This window comes from Geospiza fortis, unplaced genomic scaffold (assembly GCF_000277835.1).
Source record: "Geospiza fortis unplaced genomic scaffold, GeoFor_1.0 scaffold138, whole genome shotgun sequence".
Taxonomy (NCBI): Eukaryota; Metazoa; Chordata; class Aves; order Passeriformes; family Thraupidae; genus Geospiza; species Geospiza fortis.
In genome coordinates this window covers 5,805,484-5,821,643 of record NW_005054307.1, presented here as the reverse complement: position 1 = coordinate 5,821,643, position 16,160 = coordinate 5,805,484, and the positions used below count along the sequence as shown (strand labels likewise).

General features: G+C 40.0%; 1 protein-coding gene across 1 annotated transcript; it reads right to left on the bottom strand.

The window, feature by feature from the left end:
- Positions 1–8,893: 8,893 nt before the first annotated feature.
- PDK4 (pyruvate dehydrogenase kinase 4) lies at positions 8,894–16,039 on the bottom strand. Its single transcript, XM_031066822.1, has 11 exons — positions 15,925–16,039; positions 15,469–15,610; positions 14,387–14,458; positions 13,633–13,817; positions 13,109–13,198; positions 12,516–12,593; positions 11,812–11,888; positions 11,184–11,282; positions 10,777–10,887; positions 9,986–10,099; positions 8,894–9,037 (listed from the first exon to the last, which is right to left on the bottom strand). Exons 1-11 carry the CDS (start codon positions 16,037–16,039, stop codon positions 8,894–8,896), a joined length of 1,227 nt encoding a protein of 408 aa, XP_030922682.1.
- Between the last annotated feature and the right edge of the window lie 121 nt (positions 16,040–16,160).

Below are 16,160 nucleotides of genomic sequence, written 5' to 3'. Positions count from 1 at the left end.
TGTTTCCTGAAGGGTATTTTAAAGGTTTATAATTGTTCATTTCTTATTTACAGTGCTGTTTTGTATCCTTTTATCCAGCACTAGCTGCCAGTCTGCCCTCTGCTTAAACCAAGCTATTCATGTCCAAGTGTCTGGAGCTCCACTAACTATGGGAGGCAAGCTTTGCTTTTTTAGGTACCCGGCCCCAAACAGCTGGAATAATCTTCCAGGCGTATTGAAGCAGGCCCTCACATTGTTTGGGGTTTGGACACTCTTAATCCTTTTCTAAAAAAGCCTCAGCTGTGTGAAATGAGCACAAGCTGTGGCTAGTCACTGTCATGTGCTGCTAAAGAGTTCTGTCCCTCTCTCTCCAGGCACAGACAAAACCCCTTTATCTCAGTGGGGCTCTTGGTGGCTGGGGATGCAAGGACAAACTGCCCACTTTGTGGAACAGGGACACACACCTCAGACACAATGGTGTCTCTGCACCCAGACTTTGCAGCGTGTATCAGGGCTTTTGGTCTCACCTGACTTGAACAGAGAGGCTGAGAGCTGACCTCCCTCTGCTCAGGAGTGTTTGGATCTCAGGCTTCTCCAGTATAAGGGCTGGACTGCATTAAGTAAGGAGGATGAGCTGAAGCCAGAGCTGTCATCCAGTTCAGTATATTTAAATTTGCCATATGTGCATACACACATTTATGTTCAACATATCTTAGAGGTCTAAATGTCAGTCATATACTTATCTTCCTCTCCTAGCTGTGGCTCTTGATTTTAAATTCCTCCTGCACAATGAGTGCCATCTTGCAGATCTCATGGCAGGTAACAGAGTGAGGCCAACCTCTTGTCTGCTCTTGCACCCTGAAGGACTCAAAAATTAGTTTGCTTGCTGTTTTCTAGAGACCTTTAGGGGTGTGTGTGTCTCTTCTACAGATCAGCAACTCAAACTGTTTTGGCTTTGTCCACTATTCATTGGTGTCAACAGGAAGCTTGTCACAGATTTCAGTGGACATGGTGTGAAGTCTAAAGGTGAATTATTACTACTGTCATATTGTTTAATATGTTGATCCCACACTATATTACACTCTTTTATCAATTGAAAGAGAGCATATGTTAGAAACATCACAGAAAAGAGCAGGGAATTTGATCAAATTCAATCAGCAGTTCTCAGACATGCTTATAGACAACCCATTGATGCATCATCTATATGCTGTATTCCATACTCACACACTATTGAAATAATATCAACTGAATAACTGCTTCTGAATCTATTATTCTATTATTTTTTTACTAATCTACAGTAAAAAATACTTCTATAAGTGAAAATTTACTGTAATTTACACCAATATACTGCTATTCTCCTAAAATTGTTTTCATTGTTTAAAACCCCCAAACTTTCCACTGTAAATATACTTTAAAGAAATGCTGAAAAACATTTATTTTCCTCTTTCAATGTCAACAGCTTTGCTGGAATCTTCTTCTACTTTTATGAAAAGAAACAGCCCCCTGATAAGGGTAGACCTTTTTCCTCCAAAACTCTCATTTCCTAAGGCAGTGGATATGTTTATTCCTGTGAAGAACTGGGAGGATCCCCAGTTCTTCTCTGCTTTGTTTGACCACTATTGCTTAGATTTAAAGTCAAGACAAATCCTCTGCCTTAAGATCAATGCTCAGAGGTGAGGAATATCATTCTGCTGCAAAGGAAAAGGCAAGAACAATCTGTTGGAGAAGGATGGTAACATCTCTTTCAGGAAGTCCTGAGTACTGAAATGTAATTTCCAAGGTCTGTCTGCATCAGTTTATGGCAGTCCAGTGAATAATTCTGACACTGTTTCAGCTGCTCTTACATAGATGTTGCCATTCAAAACAACATCTATGTAAGAAGATGTTGTTCTTCTTAGCCTGGGAATATGCAGAAGGTGTTACAATTTGATTTTTCCTCAAGTGAACTGACCAGTCAGTGGCCTTGAAAAATCATCAAAAGCTTTTGGAATTGTGGCATGTCTCCAAAGGACTGTTCCCATCCTTTGGCTACAGAGGATAGGCTCAGACCATGCAAAGCCAGGCATCAGTAGGAGTAGGAAGAACACAGGAACAAGAGGGCAAGGCCTTGGAGGAGAAGCACATGAACAAATTTGTACCAGCAGATTTCTGGACATCTCCATTAATAACATGAATAATGAAAACTTCAGGTGTCCCTGGCCAGATCTTGAAAATGAAGATTTCTTCATTGTGTACTTATGTAAAACCGGAGGTGAAGCTGATTAGAAGCGGGGGAAAGTTGAGATCAGAAGGTTTTATAACAGGCCCTAACTAAGCAGAAACAAGTGTCAACACAAACATAGTTTTATGCCTGAGCAAACAGCTTTCTGTGATCTGTGAGGCAATGACACAAGCCTGGTAACACTGAGAGTGGTCCAAACCGTCTGATCCAGCCCCGTGTGAAGGTTGAATTCCACCTGTAATGCCCTTTGTGAGTAGGGGAGTGACACTGGGCACCAATAGTCTTTGCAATGCTTGTTACTAACTCTGCTGCACGCCACAGGGATTGGAGGAGACAGCAAGTAGCCCTGGCAGGTATTCAAACCTGTTTTCCAGTTAATTTGTTAAAAATCAACCCAGGGTGTTGTGGGCAGTAAAGCTGCTAGGAAGAGAAAACCACGCTGAGGAGTAAACACTACAAAAAAGAGCTTTTGGTGCATCTGGTTTATCCGTGTGCCTCATGGCATTTAACATCAGCATCAGCTACAGTTAGCTCCTAAGTTTCTGTAAAAGGTCTGCTCAGCAATTGGTATTTGGCTGTCCCAGGAGTAGTAAGCATGGCTCAGAGCTGTCTGGCAGCACTGCTGCCCTGTGGGGTGCAGAGTGATGAGCCTCATGCTGTCTCCTGCGACCATGTGGCCCTAGGACCAGTCCCAAACCCAGACAGATCAGCAGTGTCAGTGATGACAAGCTGCACAGAGGCAGCTCCAGGCTGACACAGTTTGTGCCAGCAGCCAGCTCATCTGCAGTGATCCCATTGGCATTTGCTGCAGAATAAATATTGTCTGGGATTTTCCATTATATATCCACCCTGGCCAGCAATGACACAGCAGCAATGTAATTTTGAGCTCTGTATTTCCAGTTTCCCACAACCACACAGAACTAGTAAGAGGGCTTGAGTCATTTACCTAAACATAAATATTCACTGATACTTTAGAAAGCCAGGATTGCCCATACAAGGTATTTGCATGGGACTAGCAGGCATGACAAAGAACTTGTGGAAGACCTCTGTCTTCCAGAGTGACAGATGAGTGACAGGAAGAGTACTCCAGCCTGCCTCATATAGGACTGGGTGTCTATTTTTAGGTAACTGAATGAGCTGGGAGCCAGCTCACAGCTGAAGCCATCTAAATACAGGTGCCTGGAGATGCCCCCGTGTCTGGGGCTCCATTACAGTCAGTTAACTCTGCCACTGGAGACAGGACCACTATTCAGGCACCAGAAGTAGGTGTCTGTTTTTGAAGAGCTTTCTGGAGCTCTCTGGGTACACTGACACTGGTCATGAGAGGCAGCTGGGATAGCCAGCTCACACCTCAGCACACACACGGACATGTACACAGTGCCATGATAAGGTGTCGTACTCGGTGTGCCCAATCCCATGCCAAGGTTCTCAGCTTTCAGGCCCAGTCCAGTGATGTGACAAAGTACAGAAAGCCCAACCTATAACAGCAATGTAAACAAGTGTCTTTTTTTTTTTTTCCTTGATTTTCTTATTTGAGGTTTGCAGACAGGGCTGTATCACATTAATGTAACTTAAAGCACACCTGTTCTAAACTAGAAACTCTGTCACATTCCAGGAGGATGTTCAGCAGCTCAAAATAATAGGATTGGTGGTCACTCCTCTTGCTGTGTTTCCTGCATCACAGTTCTGTCTGCATTTTCAATTGGCCATGACTCCTAGGAAGGCAGTAAGATTCATTCCTCAAGGCTGTGCCACTCACACAGCAGAAAATCAGATACTTTCCTTTCTTTCCCCTTCCTGTTACAAACTGCAAAGCAAGTGTGACACAGGGAAATTGGGCTAATTTTACATGGACCATTTTGTTGCACTCTGCTTTGATTTTCTTTCATAGCTGCAGGAGGAATATTGAGGAGAGCTGCTGAGGAGCAGCTCCTGATCATACATACACATACATGCCTCCCATACGTATTTTTCTGTTTATATAAAAATCTTACCTTATTAAGAGCCCTCAGGATATTCCGAAGAGCCGGGACTGTGTTCCAGCTACTTGCTTTGACACCCAGGATTTGAGATTGTGGGGAGGAATTAAGACTGCCCGTGGGTATTTCTGCCCTTTCTTCCCTGTGAGGTGAGTGGAGAGAAGCAGGACTGACTGAAGCTGCCTACCAACATGTCCTTTCTCCTTGCTGACTGTGAGGAGTAGCAGCATCTAGCCAGGTAATGAGTCAGTCATTCTGTCCAGTTGTGTACAACAGCACAGATGTGCAAAGCCACCTTAGGGCCTGTAATACAGGGTCAGGACATAGGCATTTAAAACTGTGTTGTCAGTTTTTGGGAAATACAAACCCAAAGATGTAAATGCAGAAGTGTGCCCCTTATTCTTCACCATCCCCACCCCCAAAAATTAGCTGAGCTGAGGGATCATAAGCTGCCATGTTCTACCTCCTGTTTGCTAAATGGCTAAAGAACTTAAAGGCAAAAAATTCTTTGGTGTTATACCTGATCCTCTAAAGTTATGGTGCCATAAGGAGGGAAAAGACCCAACTATTTTTTCCAGTCCAGTAGTGTTTCTCAGCAAAGATAGCAAAACTTGTTTTGTAATAATTCTTTGGGAGGCACATCATTGCATGTAAAGGGCAAAGTCTGGCGGATTAAAAAACTTGGTTAAGTGATAGGAAAATTATGATAATGAACAACTGTGTATCAAGGCTCCAGGGAGATTAATCTGGATGTGTGCCCAAGGCACCAGTAATACTAACCAGCAATCAGTGTACACTTTTTAGCTAATGATCTGGAAGAGAAAACACAGGGTGCTTTGGCGTGGTTTCTGTTGACATCAGGAACCTGGCTGTGTAAGGTCCCAATCAGAGAGCAAAGGGCGAAAGTGCAATGCCTGCTTATCTCCTGTGAAACCAGAACACTCCAGCTGTGGGTAAATGTGCTGATGTCAGTGCCCCCCTGACATGCCAGCAACAGGCCAGCCCCACACAGTGACCAAGAGCTGATGCATGGCCTCTTACCCCCTGGACTTGTGCAGAGGAAGGAAAAACCCCACATTTTGCTTTCTAGACTGCAGGAGCTTGGCTGGGACTGATGCTCTGTGCACAGTGTGCTGCAGAGAGTCCTGGGTCTGCTGGGGCCATGAGCTCAACAGGGAGTTGCACAGACAGCAGCTGGGTCCATCCTGCTGCATTTGGGCACCCCTGCTCCCAAGCCTGCCATAGGCAAGGTATAGAATGCATGAATGTGTAGTTCTTCGAAAAAATCTGACAGGAAATATGCAAGTCCTATCTATAGAGACTGCAGCATGGTGAAAATCATGGGAAAACAAATGGGTGTTTTTGTTGTTGGTTTCCTTTTGTTTGCTGTAGTAATTTATTGAAGTCCCTGGTGTATTTCAGTTTGGGGTTGTTTCTCCCAACACGCCTGGCATACTGATATATGTCAGAGTGGTACATTTCTGTAATTGCAAAGTAATGCCATGTAATCTGCTTCCCTGGCATTGTGAGTCAAAACCCTTAAGAAGGTAAAACTCTCATTGTTAAGGAAGGTAAACTCAGTACACAAGGCTGTCACTTTTAGACTTGCTGCCAGACCCCTGGAGCCAGGCTGGTTTCCACCTCTCCTCTTTCAGGTAAAGTATATATATACTTTATACTGTATATTTTTACAGTTACTCCCTCTTCTTAAAATTAAGAGAGATGCAAGATGGCCCCAAGCCAACACAAGTCTGCTAAAGCAACAGCTGTCCAGGACTTCTGGGCCATAACACCATCTGATCATTATCATTTTCTTACACACCAGGTATGAAAAGCCAGCTGTCCCATTGCTTCAGAGCTGAAAGACAGCCATCCCTTTAGTCTGTGGGAAAACTTTTTTGTTAGATATAAACCCAGTGATGGAGGTCTTCTTTTCTTAGTCAATTTTCACACTCCTCTTCAAACTGAACAAAAGACAACTATTTTAGAGTGCAGAAGACACACTGATGGAACATTCCCAGTTCTTGTCTCAAAATGAACACCCTCCTAATTAAAAAGAGTAAGGACATGGCTAAGGTGATGCACTGATTTTAGGTACTGTGTAACCCCTCAACCAATGCAACGTTAAGCACAAGGAGATCATTCTTCCAGTCTTTCTCCCCCCTGCTGTACCTGACATAGTATGAGTGTTGTTTTTCTCAACTCCATTTCCTAAGATTTAAATAAAAAAGCCCTTGCTTGCATCAGACTTCTTAAAAAACAAAGACGCAGACAAGCATTTAAAACATTTTATTATAAAACTATTTCAACATCTACATCCAAGTATAAGACTTAAAATTACAGCTCTGCTTTCAGAATAAAAAGTCAGTGAATGCTGAAAAAGGTGCTGTCTTATCTAGGTAGATGGCTTAGATACTATACAGATTTCATGTGTGTTCCTTAAGTGCTTCACAACCTCTGCCTGCATCATGAACGTTACACAGCTTTGCTCTGCAAGCAGCATCACAAACATTTCTGCAGCACGTATGTGCCTCAGCTGCTTTGAAACAGAAATTACTAACTGAAGCAGCTGCAGCTGTGTTACAAGTGTACCATCAGATCATAACTCAGGCTCAAGCATTACAGACAGAAAAGTATAAATCATGTGTACTTGACAACAATGACTATTTTGGTATGTGTTTGTGACCTTGTATTCCATTCAAAAGTCAACAAATACTCAATTACTCTATGATGGTGATGGCAGCTTTTTTACACCTGTATATTCCAGACAAAGGTATTTCCTTTTTATTAGCCATATCATTCACTGAGCTGAGCTCAGATGAATGATCTGGTGACTTTTGGTGACTGCAGCTTATTCACCGGGATAAAAACAGCCTAGATGCAGTACTAAGATCATCATGCTCAGCAGTTATCATTAATACAGCTAAAATTAGTTTTTAAAATAAATGAGGCATATCAAAATATATTTAATTTTCCATGAGAAATATATCTCAACAGGACTTCAAGAATGCAAAGGTAGTTTCCTATTAAAAACCATTTTAGATTCACAGTGGAATATGGAGTCATTTTCTGCCCTACAAATAGAAATCTCTAATATAAAACTGTCATACTGAGCAGGATGTTTTACTCTATTTGTAGCTTTTTGCAAAGGATCACATAAAGAGAAGATAATGTGATAATTAGTAAAAAAAAATTCAAGTAATATTCTACAGCCCTGATGAACTTTTGACTGGCCACCTTGGCAACATCCAATAATTTAGCATCTGTTACTCTACCTTGCTTACAAAAGTGAAAACACACAAAGAAGATGGGCAAGGAAGAAGCTTACTGAGAATGGAACATTTTCTGAACAACTCTCTCCCACTGGCATTTTTCCTGTGGGATTTTCCCCTATCTTGCTCTTCATAAAAGCTTTCCAGTAGTTTTCAGTGCTGTTTACATTTTGAAACATTTCCTAAGCTCTTTCCATTGCAATGAACAGTTCTTAGAATAAATTTTTACAGTTCCAACACCACTCCTTAAAACCTTTCTATAGACCTTCAGTGCTCAGCCACAGCTTTCAGGGTACACTTTCCCTATGTACATCTTTGAGCTGATGTGGTCCAATACAAATTTGAAAAAGACAATTTTCAAATTTGACAATTTGAAATGGCATTGTGACTGTTTGAAACTGACAATTTGACAATCTGAAAAAGACAATGTTGGTTTAGTGTATTGAGCCTCTAATCTAACAGCACAACAGAAACAAGCCACAAGACTATGTTTTAAACATGCTGCTCTTCACAACATGCTTATACAACACATATCACCGAAACCTTTCTGTTCAACTTGCAATGTCTGACTACAGTTCTTGGAAAATCCTAACTGACTTGGCATACAGTCTCCAGAATACAGGGACAAAGGCCAGATGTACCCTAATGTTAGAGCTATTACAACCAAGTAGCTTTCCATTTCTTTCTAGTAGGTCTTAAAAATATCCTGATTTTCTTCTTCATTACCTTATGTGTAGAAGCCCTACTTGGCTGATTTCCCATGAACAGTTTAACATAAAATATCTAGCAGTGTGACTCACAGAGCAAGGCATCACTTAATATGAAGATCACTTAAGAATTAATCCTGGAATAGCTTTTTTTTTAAAATGGGACTTCCCTATATATATGGCAAAGACTTTCTCCCTATCTCCCAGGCTCCCACTCTTCCAGTCAGGCTGTACTTGAATGCTGTTTGTATCTTGCTACAAGACTGCCATGTTAAGTAGATCTTTTCCAAATATTATAAATACAACTTTAAAGTATGGATGCTAATTATCTACCTGAGAAGTTCTGTAGTAAGATAAACTGCTGATAACTATTCTAACAGAAAAATATGCATCAGCATAACTCGTTTATCAGTCAGTATTAAGAATTCAAGCATTAAACAGGATTTAAAAATTGCACACCCCTACCACACCAAGTCTTTGATCATAGTAAAAAAATAGCTTGATTTTTCTCTATACACAGCTCTTCTTTAAAGACATATGTGCTCCTATTTTCCTCATCCTGAAGTCCACAGCAAGGTTTCAGATTCAGTGCATATTCCCTACGTTTATGATACTCTTATCTTCTTTTTCTTCTGCTAGTCCTGAAACTTGCTTGTTTGAAGGTAGATGAATACTTCCAAATGCTGCTCTTGAAGCCAGCTTGATCCCCTGGGATGTCTCAATATCAACGTCTCTTCAAGAAGCTGCACTCTGCTTTGCCATATTCTTTGGGTCTTTACTTGGGACACACCAGTCATCTGCCTCTGAGGTAGCCTGGTAATGCTTGGAAGCTGATTTGTTAAAAACTGGGAGTTTTTCTATTGATTCTGTTGATAAGGCCTAAAAGTCAAGAAGGAACAGGTTAGTATCTCTCACTAATGTCACTCAGCAAAAATTCATTCAGCATGCCAAAAGTGTTAAGCCAGTGACACTACAAAACAAAGTTATTTGCACAAATGTTTCTGCAATAGATGTGGTAGTTTATGTGCTTCAGTATCTATGATTGGTTTGGGTAATTTGGTAGGACAACTGCACTAACATCTCATCCTATTTATGCATTTTTCATAGGCCTTAAGCAGTAGCCTCTAACATGTTTTCAAGATAGTCCAGGAATGCATGGAAAAGGACTTTGATTTGCAAAGTTCCAGTGAAAATTTTCCAATAGAAGTGTTACATATATATATATAGCTGCAGTGTCTCTTCTTTTCCTACTTCTGCTCTGATTGTGCTGAAGTGTTTTCAGTTTAGCAAGAGGAATTCAAAGCAAGTTTTTCCCATTATTAGACACAGAAAATAGAAAAGAACATGTAGTATTGTTTGCAGGCTTCTTACAGAAACAGCAGTACAAGTTATATGCCCGGTGTTCAAAATTACTGGTATCTGCTGGTATCCCATAGAGAGGCTATATGGCCGATGTTGAAGCACCTTGACTCCTTAAGGATTTAGTTTATACACACTTTCTGGTTTTCAGATTAAACAAACCAGATCTGTTGCTCATACCTTTACTTCACTCTCTTTGAGTACTTGGTATTCCATGAACAAGTAGATAACACCTTACAATCTGAAAACCAACAGGGCTCTCACTAGCAGTTGTTCAAGTAGACTAGTTAAAGCTAAGTGACTTTTTTTGATACCAGTTAAAAACCAGTTACCAAATCTGTCATTTCTCAAGAAAAAACAAGAGCTACTCATGAGCAGAGAATCTGTTTACCTTAAAATGGTAACAAGTAGTTATACCACTGCATTAATGGTAGTAATCTTTTATTTAACTATATTTAAATACAATACCTTCAAGTAGATGATAGCATCTGTTCCATAACCACATATGGAGTAAAGATTTAGATCTCCTTGAAAGTACTTAGCATACAGACGAGAAATTGGCAAGCCATACCCAAAGCCAGCCTAAAAATAAAGTACAATATAAAATTAATCATTTTTTTACTAGCTCTAATGGCTTCAAGTTAAATAGCTGGAAAGTCTTCAGAGATTTTTAAGCTGTTAAAAAATCCTTTGAATTTCCTCTTCTCTTAGAAGAAAACAAATCTCTAATCAGTTTCATAGAGAATGCTGAAGCTGACCATTAAAAGCTCAAAGTCACAAGAAAAAAGATCTCCATGGAAGAGGGAGGGTCTATATATAAGTCCCACTTTTGCACATTAAATTTCAGTATTTTTCCCTCCCTTGTTATTGCTACTACAGCTTTATTAGTAAAAGGAGCTTTCTACTGGGAGATAAACATAATAATCTAAAAAACTGTTCCAGTTGTGCTTGCCTCCAGTAAGTTTGAGGACTGAATGGAGAGTGAGGACAAAGTAAATTAGTGTCATTGTAATGCAGGAAGAAAAAAAAATGAGGGGGTTAGATTCAGGTTGTAATCTTCTTCTTTATGCCTTTAAAAGTATATTTTCGTCCGCTAAGCTAAACACTAAAATTGTTTCAAGAAGTGTAAATTCATACTTATGGGGCACAGTAAATTTTTGAATACTCCACAGAACAGCAGGATGGACACAGTGTTTCATTATTAACCCGCCAACACTTACAACAACAAAATTGCAATATGAGTATTGAAAGTATCTTACAAGAGGGGTATTTCGAGAATCATCCACATTTGGCCTTGGTGCAGTGGAATACATGTAGCTAAACAACCGCTCAATTTTCCTCACAGGAACACCACCTCCCCGGTCTGAGATCTGATTTAAGAGAGAACAAAGTTAATAACAAGCATGCACTAAGAATGGTATTTAAAATGCTGTTATTTGAACACACCTTTCCAACACTCATAAATGTAAAGATTTGTTTTGCACCACATTATTATTCAACTAGATAACTGTGCTACATGGAGGCTCATATCATCAAGATAATGCCCTTGTGCTCATGCACAGTGTCTTTGACCTGTTCTCAGAGGCCAGATCTTTTAATAGAACCAGCTATGCAGGTGTAATAACAAACATTACAGTAAGTGCATTGTAGTAGGCCAACAAAATACCTTGATTGCCAGGTCTTCTTTTCCTAGAACAACTGTCACTTCAACTGGAGAAAGGGTAGGACTCTTTTCTTGGAATTCAACAGTTGCTCTCATTGAATTCTGTAAGAGAAGGTTACCGTGATCAGAGGTTGTTGAATCCATGCACTTCAAACCAAATCCCTTCTACACAGAGGCAAAATTATCCTCTACTCCGATCAGTGCCTGGTTTCCAAGGGAAACACTTAGCATTTTGGCATGATGGGAGCAGATTTATCATCATTAAAGGTGTGAGAGGAGGTCTCACAATTTAAAGCATCTAAGCATAGCCAAGACTCTTCTGAGTGAAAGATTACAACTTTCTTGCCCAACATCAACTCAGGCACAGTAAACTAAATAATATAACTCCCTTAAAGTCAACAGGTTTCTGGAGAAGGGCAAAGTTCAGCAGTTGCTAAAGGTTGCCAGATTTCTGTATGTCATGTTGGCAGCACTGAAGTTCAGCTGCACTCACTAGTCCTTAAATACCTTGTCCATTCCAGAATGGAAAAGGCAGCAGGGCAAACCTGCAGATGTAATCTCTAAAAGCAAAGGGCTACTGGTGGCCACAATCCCACATCCCACTTCAGTCTCTCAGCCTATACTAACGTACCTTAAAGAGCTCAAAAAGCATGTGAAAAAGATGAGATGGAACATATACAATGCTAATTGGTTCTCCTGGAGCTTTTCCTAAAGGAAAGGAAAAATAAAAACACTTAAAGGGTGATGACATTTTTCTATGGTATCCAAATGTTACAATGAGCAAGTTGCCAAAGCAAACAAAAAAAGAAATCAAGTTTCATTTTTGGCTCCCCCCCCCCCTCACCCCCAAATTGGCAAACAGCTTTATGCATTCATTACAGTATTTACATTACAATTGCCACTTGCTTAACAAGTTTCTTTTCAAATAAACAAATTAAAAAATCACGTATTTATTCCCCTTTTATTTATAAAGGATTTCAAACATTAAGCAGACTGCTGTCATCAGACATATGCAGGCAGCTCAGACCAGACCCAGCATTCAGTCAGCAGCCTCAGTTCCTCACTCCAGATACGGAGGTCCTCTCAAGCAACTTCTTATATTACTTTAAGTACAAGTTTGTCTGACTTGTCTCAAATTTATAAATGGTACCTCAAAAATGTTGTGATTAAGATACACCAACATTTGAGTTCTAACATGGGAGGTTAAATGGGGTGCCTATAATAGAAAATAGAAGAGGAACTACCCCCAAGCCAGATGAACTGGTATGTGCACTAAGGTTACGGAATTAGGAGACTTTTGACTCAGTTTTGGATACCAATAAGCTCTTATCTTACCATTCACTTGAGTAAGTTTCAGTTCAGGAGATGTCAAGTAATACTGGTCACACAACATCTTGGCACTTTCATAAGCATCTGAAATAATGATTTAAATAAATTATATGAAGTATAATATCAAGCAATGTAAAAATTCATTCTAATGCAAGGCAGAATACAGCTTTTAACCACCCTAGCTGCTAGGGTGTTAGACAGTCTAAGACTGGAATGTGTCTCAAGGGAATGATAACATTGCATCCACTGTGTGCACTAAAAATTACAGACGCATGAGCAAATCTTTGTACAGTTTGATAATTGTATGGAACTGATACATCTGTTATCTACCAGTTGGTAAAGCCAATCTCAACACCTCAGACAACTTAAGTCCTACCTCATCTGTCGCTAGCTAGGACTTACTCCAACATGGTTTTTTACTGCTATTTTGTATTTTAAATTCTGTCCTCTAAAAGCTCATGCTTTGATAAGACTGCTTTCAGCTATTTCAATTAAAGCCAGTCAGCATCCTCTACAACTGAAGCTGGTTACCCAAATTGCTTGGAATCCAATAGAGATACTAATAGGAAGAGAAACGTTAAAGCTCTGAGAATACGCACCATTCACTACTTCAACAACGTCACAGCAAGGATCAATACTTCCAATGTGCCTGGGGTGCCCCGAGCCAGACTTATCATCAAAAAGAAGAGCTGTTTGACATGAGAACAATACAACATTTAATCCCAAATACTGTGTTATAAAAAAAAGCCCCAAAACTGAGACTAATGCATGGTGATAACAACATATAATTTCATAAAATACTGAATATTGTTTATGCCTTTTATGAGTTAAAATACTATCTACTGTCAGCAAACTATGTTGGCTTTTCTGTAGCTCACATCTAAAGGTTTTTCAGACATAAAGAATGATATCCCTACATATTCCACAAAAGAGCTATTTCAATTGTTCTGTAGTCTAGAAAACAAGTTTTCCCATTACTTTCTTAAGTGAGAGATTCAATTTCTAACTTTTCAGTGTCACACAAAATCATGTAAAGCAGTTCCCCAGCAGTTTTAAGAAGTGTTTACATTACCATGTTACTCATTAGGTTGAAGTTTCCTCTCAGGTAAAAATTTCTACTTACTGTGTTGGTTCATTAGCATCCGGGTGGAAATACGGCTCATGTAAAAACGATCCAAAAAATACTGTATGTTTTGATTGGTGACAGGATCCACTTTAAAAGTGTCTTTGTATTCAATTACTCCTTGCGCCATTGTAGGAACCACATCATGATGTCTGTTTCGGACTCTAATCAGAGTATCTATAAAGCTAGGTTAAAAAAAAAAAAACTTTTTAGAACATTATTCTCAGACTACATAGAAGCAAGCTTTTTAGATGTAATTATCTAATCTAGCACCAGCACAGGTAAGTGCTTAACAGCCTTAATACAAAATACAGTGTGTTTTTTAAAAGTAATTCATTATTGACCTAACACAGAAGTATTTGGCATTTTTAAAACAAAAGCTATAATGAGCCATATCAAATTCACCCCCTGTTTACTCATTTATTTAAGCAGATGAAAATGTAAGATAAGGAAAAAGATCCCAAGCTGACATCTTGGAAAAAAGCAGAGATATGACTGCACAGATAATTTTTTTTTAAATTTCTCTGTCATGACAGTTCAAGGGGCAGTATGACCTCGAAATTAGGCTGCAACAGGTCATATTTATTTGCAGCACTGCCAGACACAGTCTGAGGTTTTGACCGGCTTGTTCAACGTTCAGGTCTTCCTGCCAGATTATCAAATTCAGCTCATCATGTCTGTCAGTCTAAAGTGAATATACTGTGAAAAGTAGAATGTGAACTAAAAAGTTCAAAGAAAAACATGAAAAGCTTACTCAGATAAGACTTTTTGGTCATCTGGGCTTTTTTGATGGAATTCAATCAGCTCTTTTAGGCTTTGGATGTACCTATTGAAAAAGAAGACAAGAAATATTTGCTATTGATTTGATTTTTGTCAATCTAGCAATATCAAAAATACTTTGTCTTGTGCACATCATTAGTCCTAACAAATCATCTAGGAGCTTTAAGTATCTTTGAAATAGCCAAGTTACAACCAACAATGGAATGACAGATGGACATTTCTTGGCTGCCTAAACTCCAGAAGTTGTTTTTTCCCTTGTGCCTGCCATCAGAAAGGAATCTAAGCCCTCACTTAAGGTACACAAGATCCTCTTATAATTCTTTAGAAGAGATGTATTTCAGAAGAAGATCCAAATGCCAATGCCAATCAGGAAGCCACTTAAGCAAAATTTTTCCAAATCTGATCAGCTTTGGCAGAAGCTAAGTAGCTGAGCCGCTTGCACTAACATCTGACAGCCTTGACGCATACAGCAAAGGCACAACAGTTTGCTATATTAAGAAGAGTTTCTAGATCTGACTCTAATACTTCTGCTCCTTATGTCAGCCATCCTGGCAAATGCTGCAACTGTGCCAGTAAGTAAGGTTAAATCAGATTCAACCACTGTGTCAACTGCAGAGATTATGTTAATTGAATTTCAAACACTTGCTGCACAGGTCAAGACAATATACTTTGGCATAGAACCTCTGTTAGTAACTCCTTCAGTGAGAGATCAAAACAAGTACATAGCCTGCTTTCCCCTTTTGTGTGGGTCTCAGAGTCTGTAATGCTGTGTGGAAACAGAACATGTTTTCTTTTCTCCCTTCTCTATTAGCTATTTCAAACTGTTAACTCCCCGCCCCCCACACCTATTTAAAGATAACAATATAATAATCATATTGGTTTTCAATTTAATTTTAGTATGCTAGAAAAGAAAAGTGTGTAACAGCTTGCAACTCAGATTTCATGAAGGAACTGTATTTCTACTGTATCTTTCTACTATTCAAAAAAAGTCTGTTAACAACAAAATTCTCAAAGCTGTGTAACTTTGCATGCTGAATTCAAGCAGTTCCTACTTACCAGCTTCTTACTAATTTTACTGATGGAGTGCTTAGTAATTTATCAGGAAGAAGATCAATTTCTTTCAAGATGTTTGCAAACCTCACAGGAAGTTCTTGTCGCAAAAATGCAAAAGAGGTTCTCTCACATCCATTAGTCGAGCCTATGAATAAATCAAAAATACAGTTTTTGTTTAAGGAAGTTTCAAGGTACAAATACAGATTGATGACTTCCCATAAACTTCAGGACTCTATTTCTCTGCAATCATGAGTTTTTACTAGCCAGCTCACCTAAGTGTTAGGCGTCATATGTTTATGGAGAACGCTGTTTACATGACAGTTAGACACAGCGTGTTCCCGGACGGAATACTTGTACAGTTCCCACTTAGACATGAGACTTAATTGTAACCCCCTAAGAACCACTCCGGCCTCTGTAAACAGGAGGTTGTCCGGGGTGACGTCGGGCAGTATCATGTGCGCACAGCCTCCAGAGCTGCCAGAGCGATAACGGGAGCTGGGAACTGCGCGTTCGCTCCGCCGGAGGCTCCTCCCGCCTCCGTGTGCACGGAGCAGGAACACGCCCCGCAGCCCATGTCCCTCTCCGTGCCCGCACGCTGCGAACACCGCTGAAGCAGTGTTGGAGCGCGTCTTCAGCTCTGTTGGCGGCACCCGCAGGTCTCCAGCCCCTGGCGCCTGGCCGGAGAGTAACTGCGG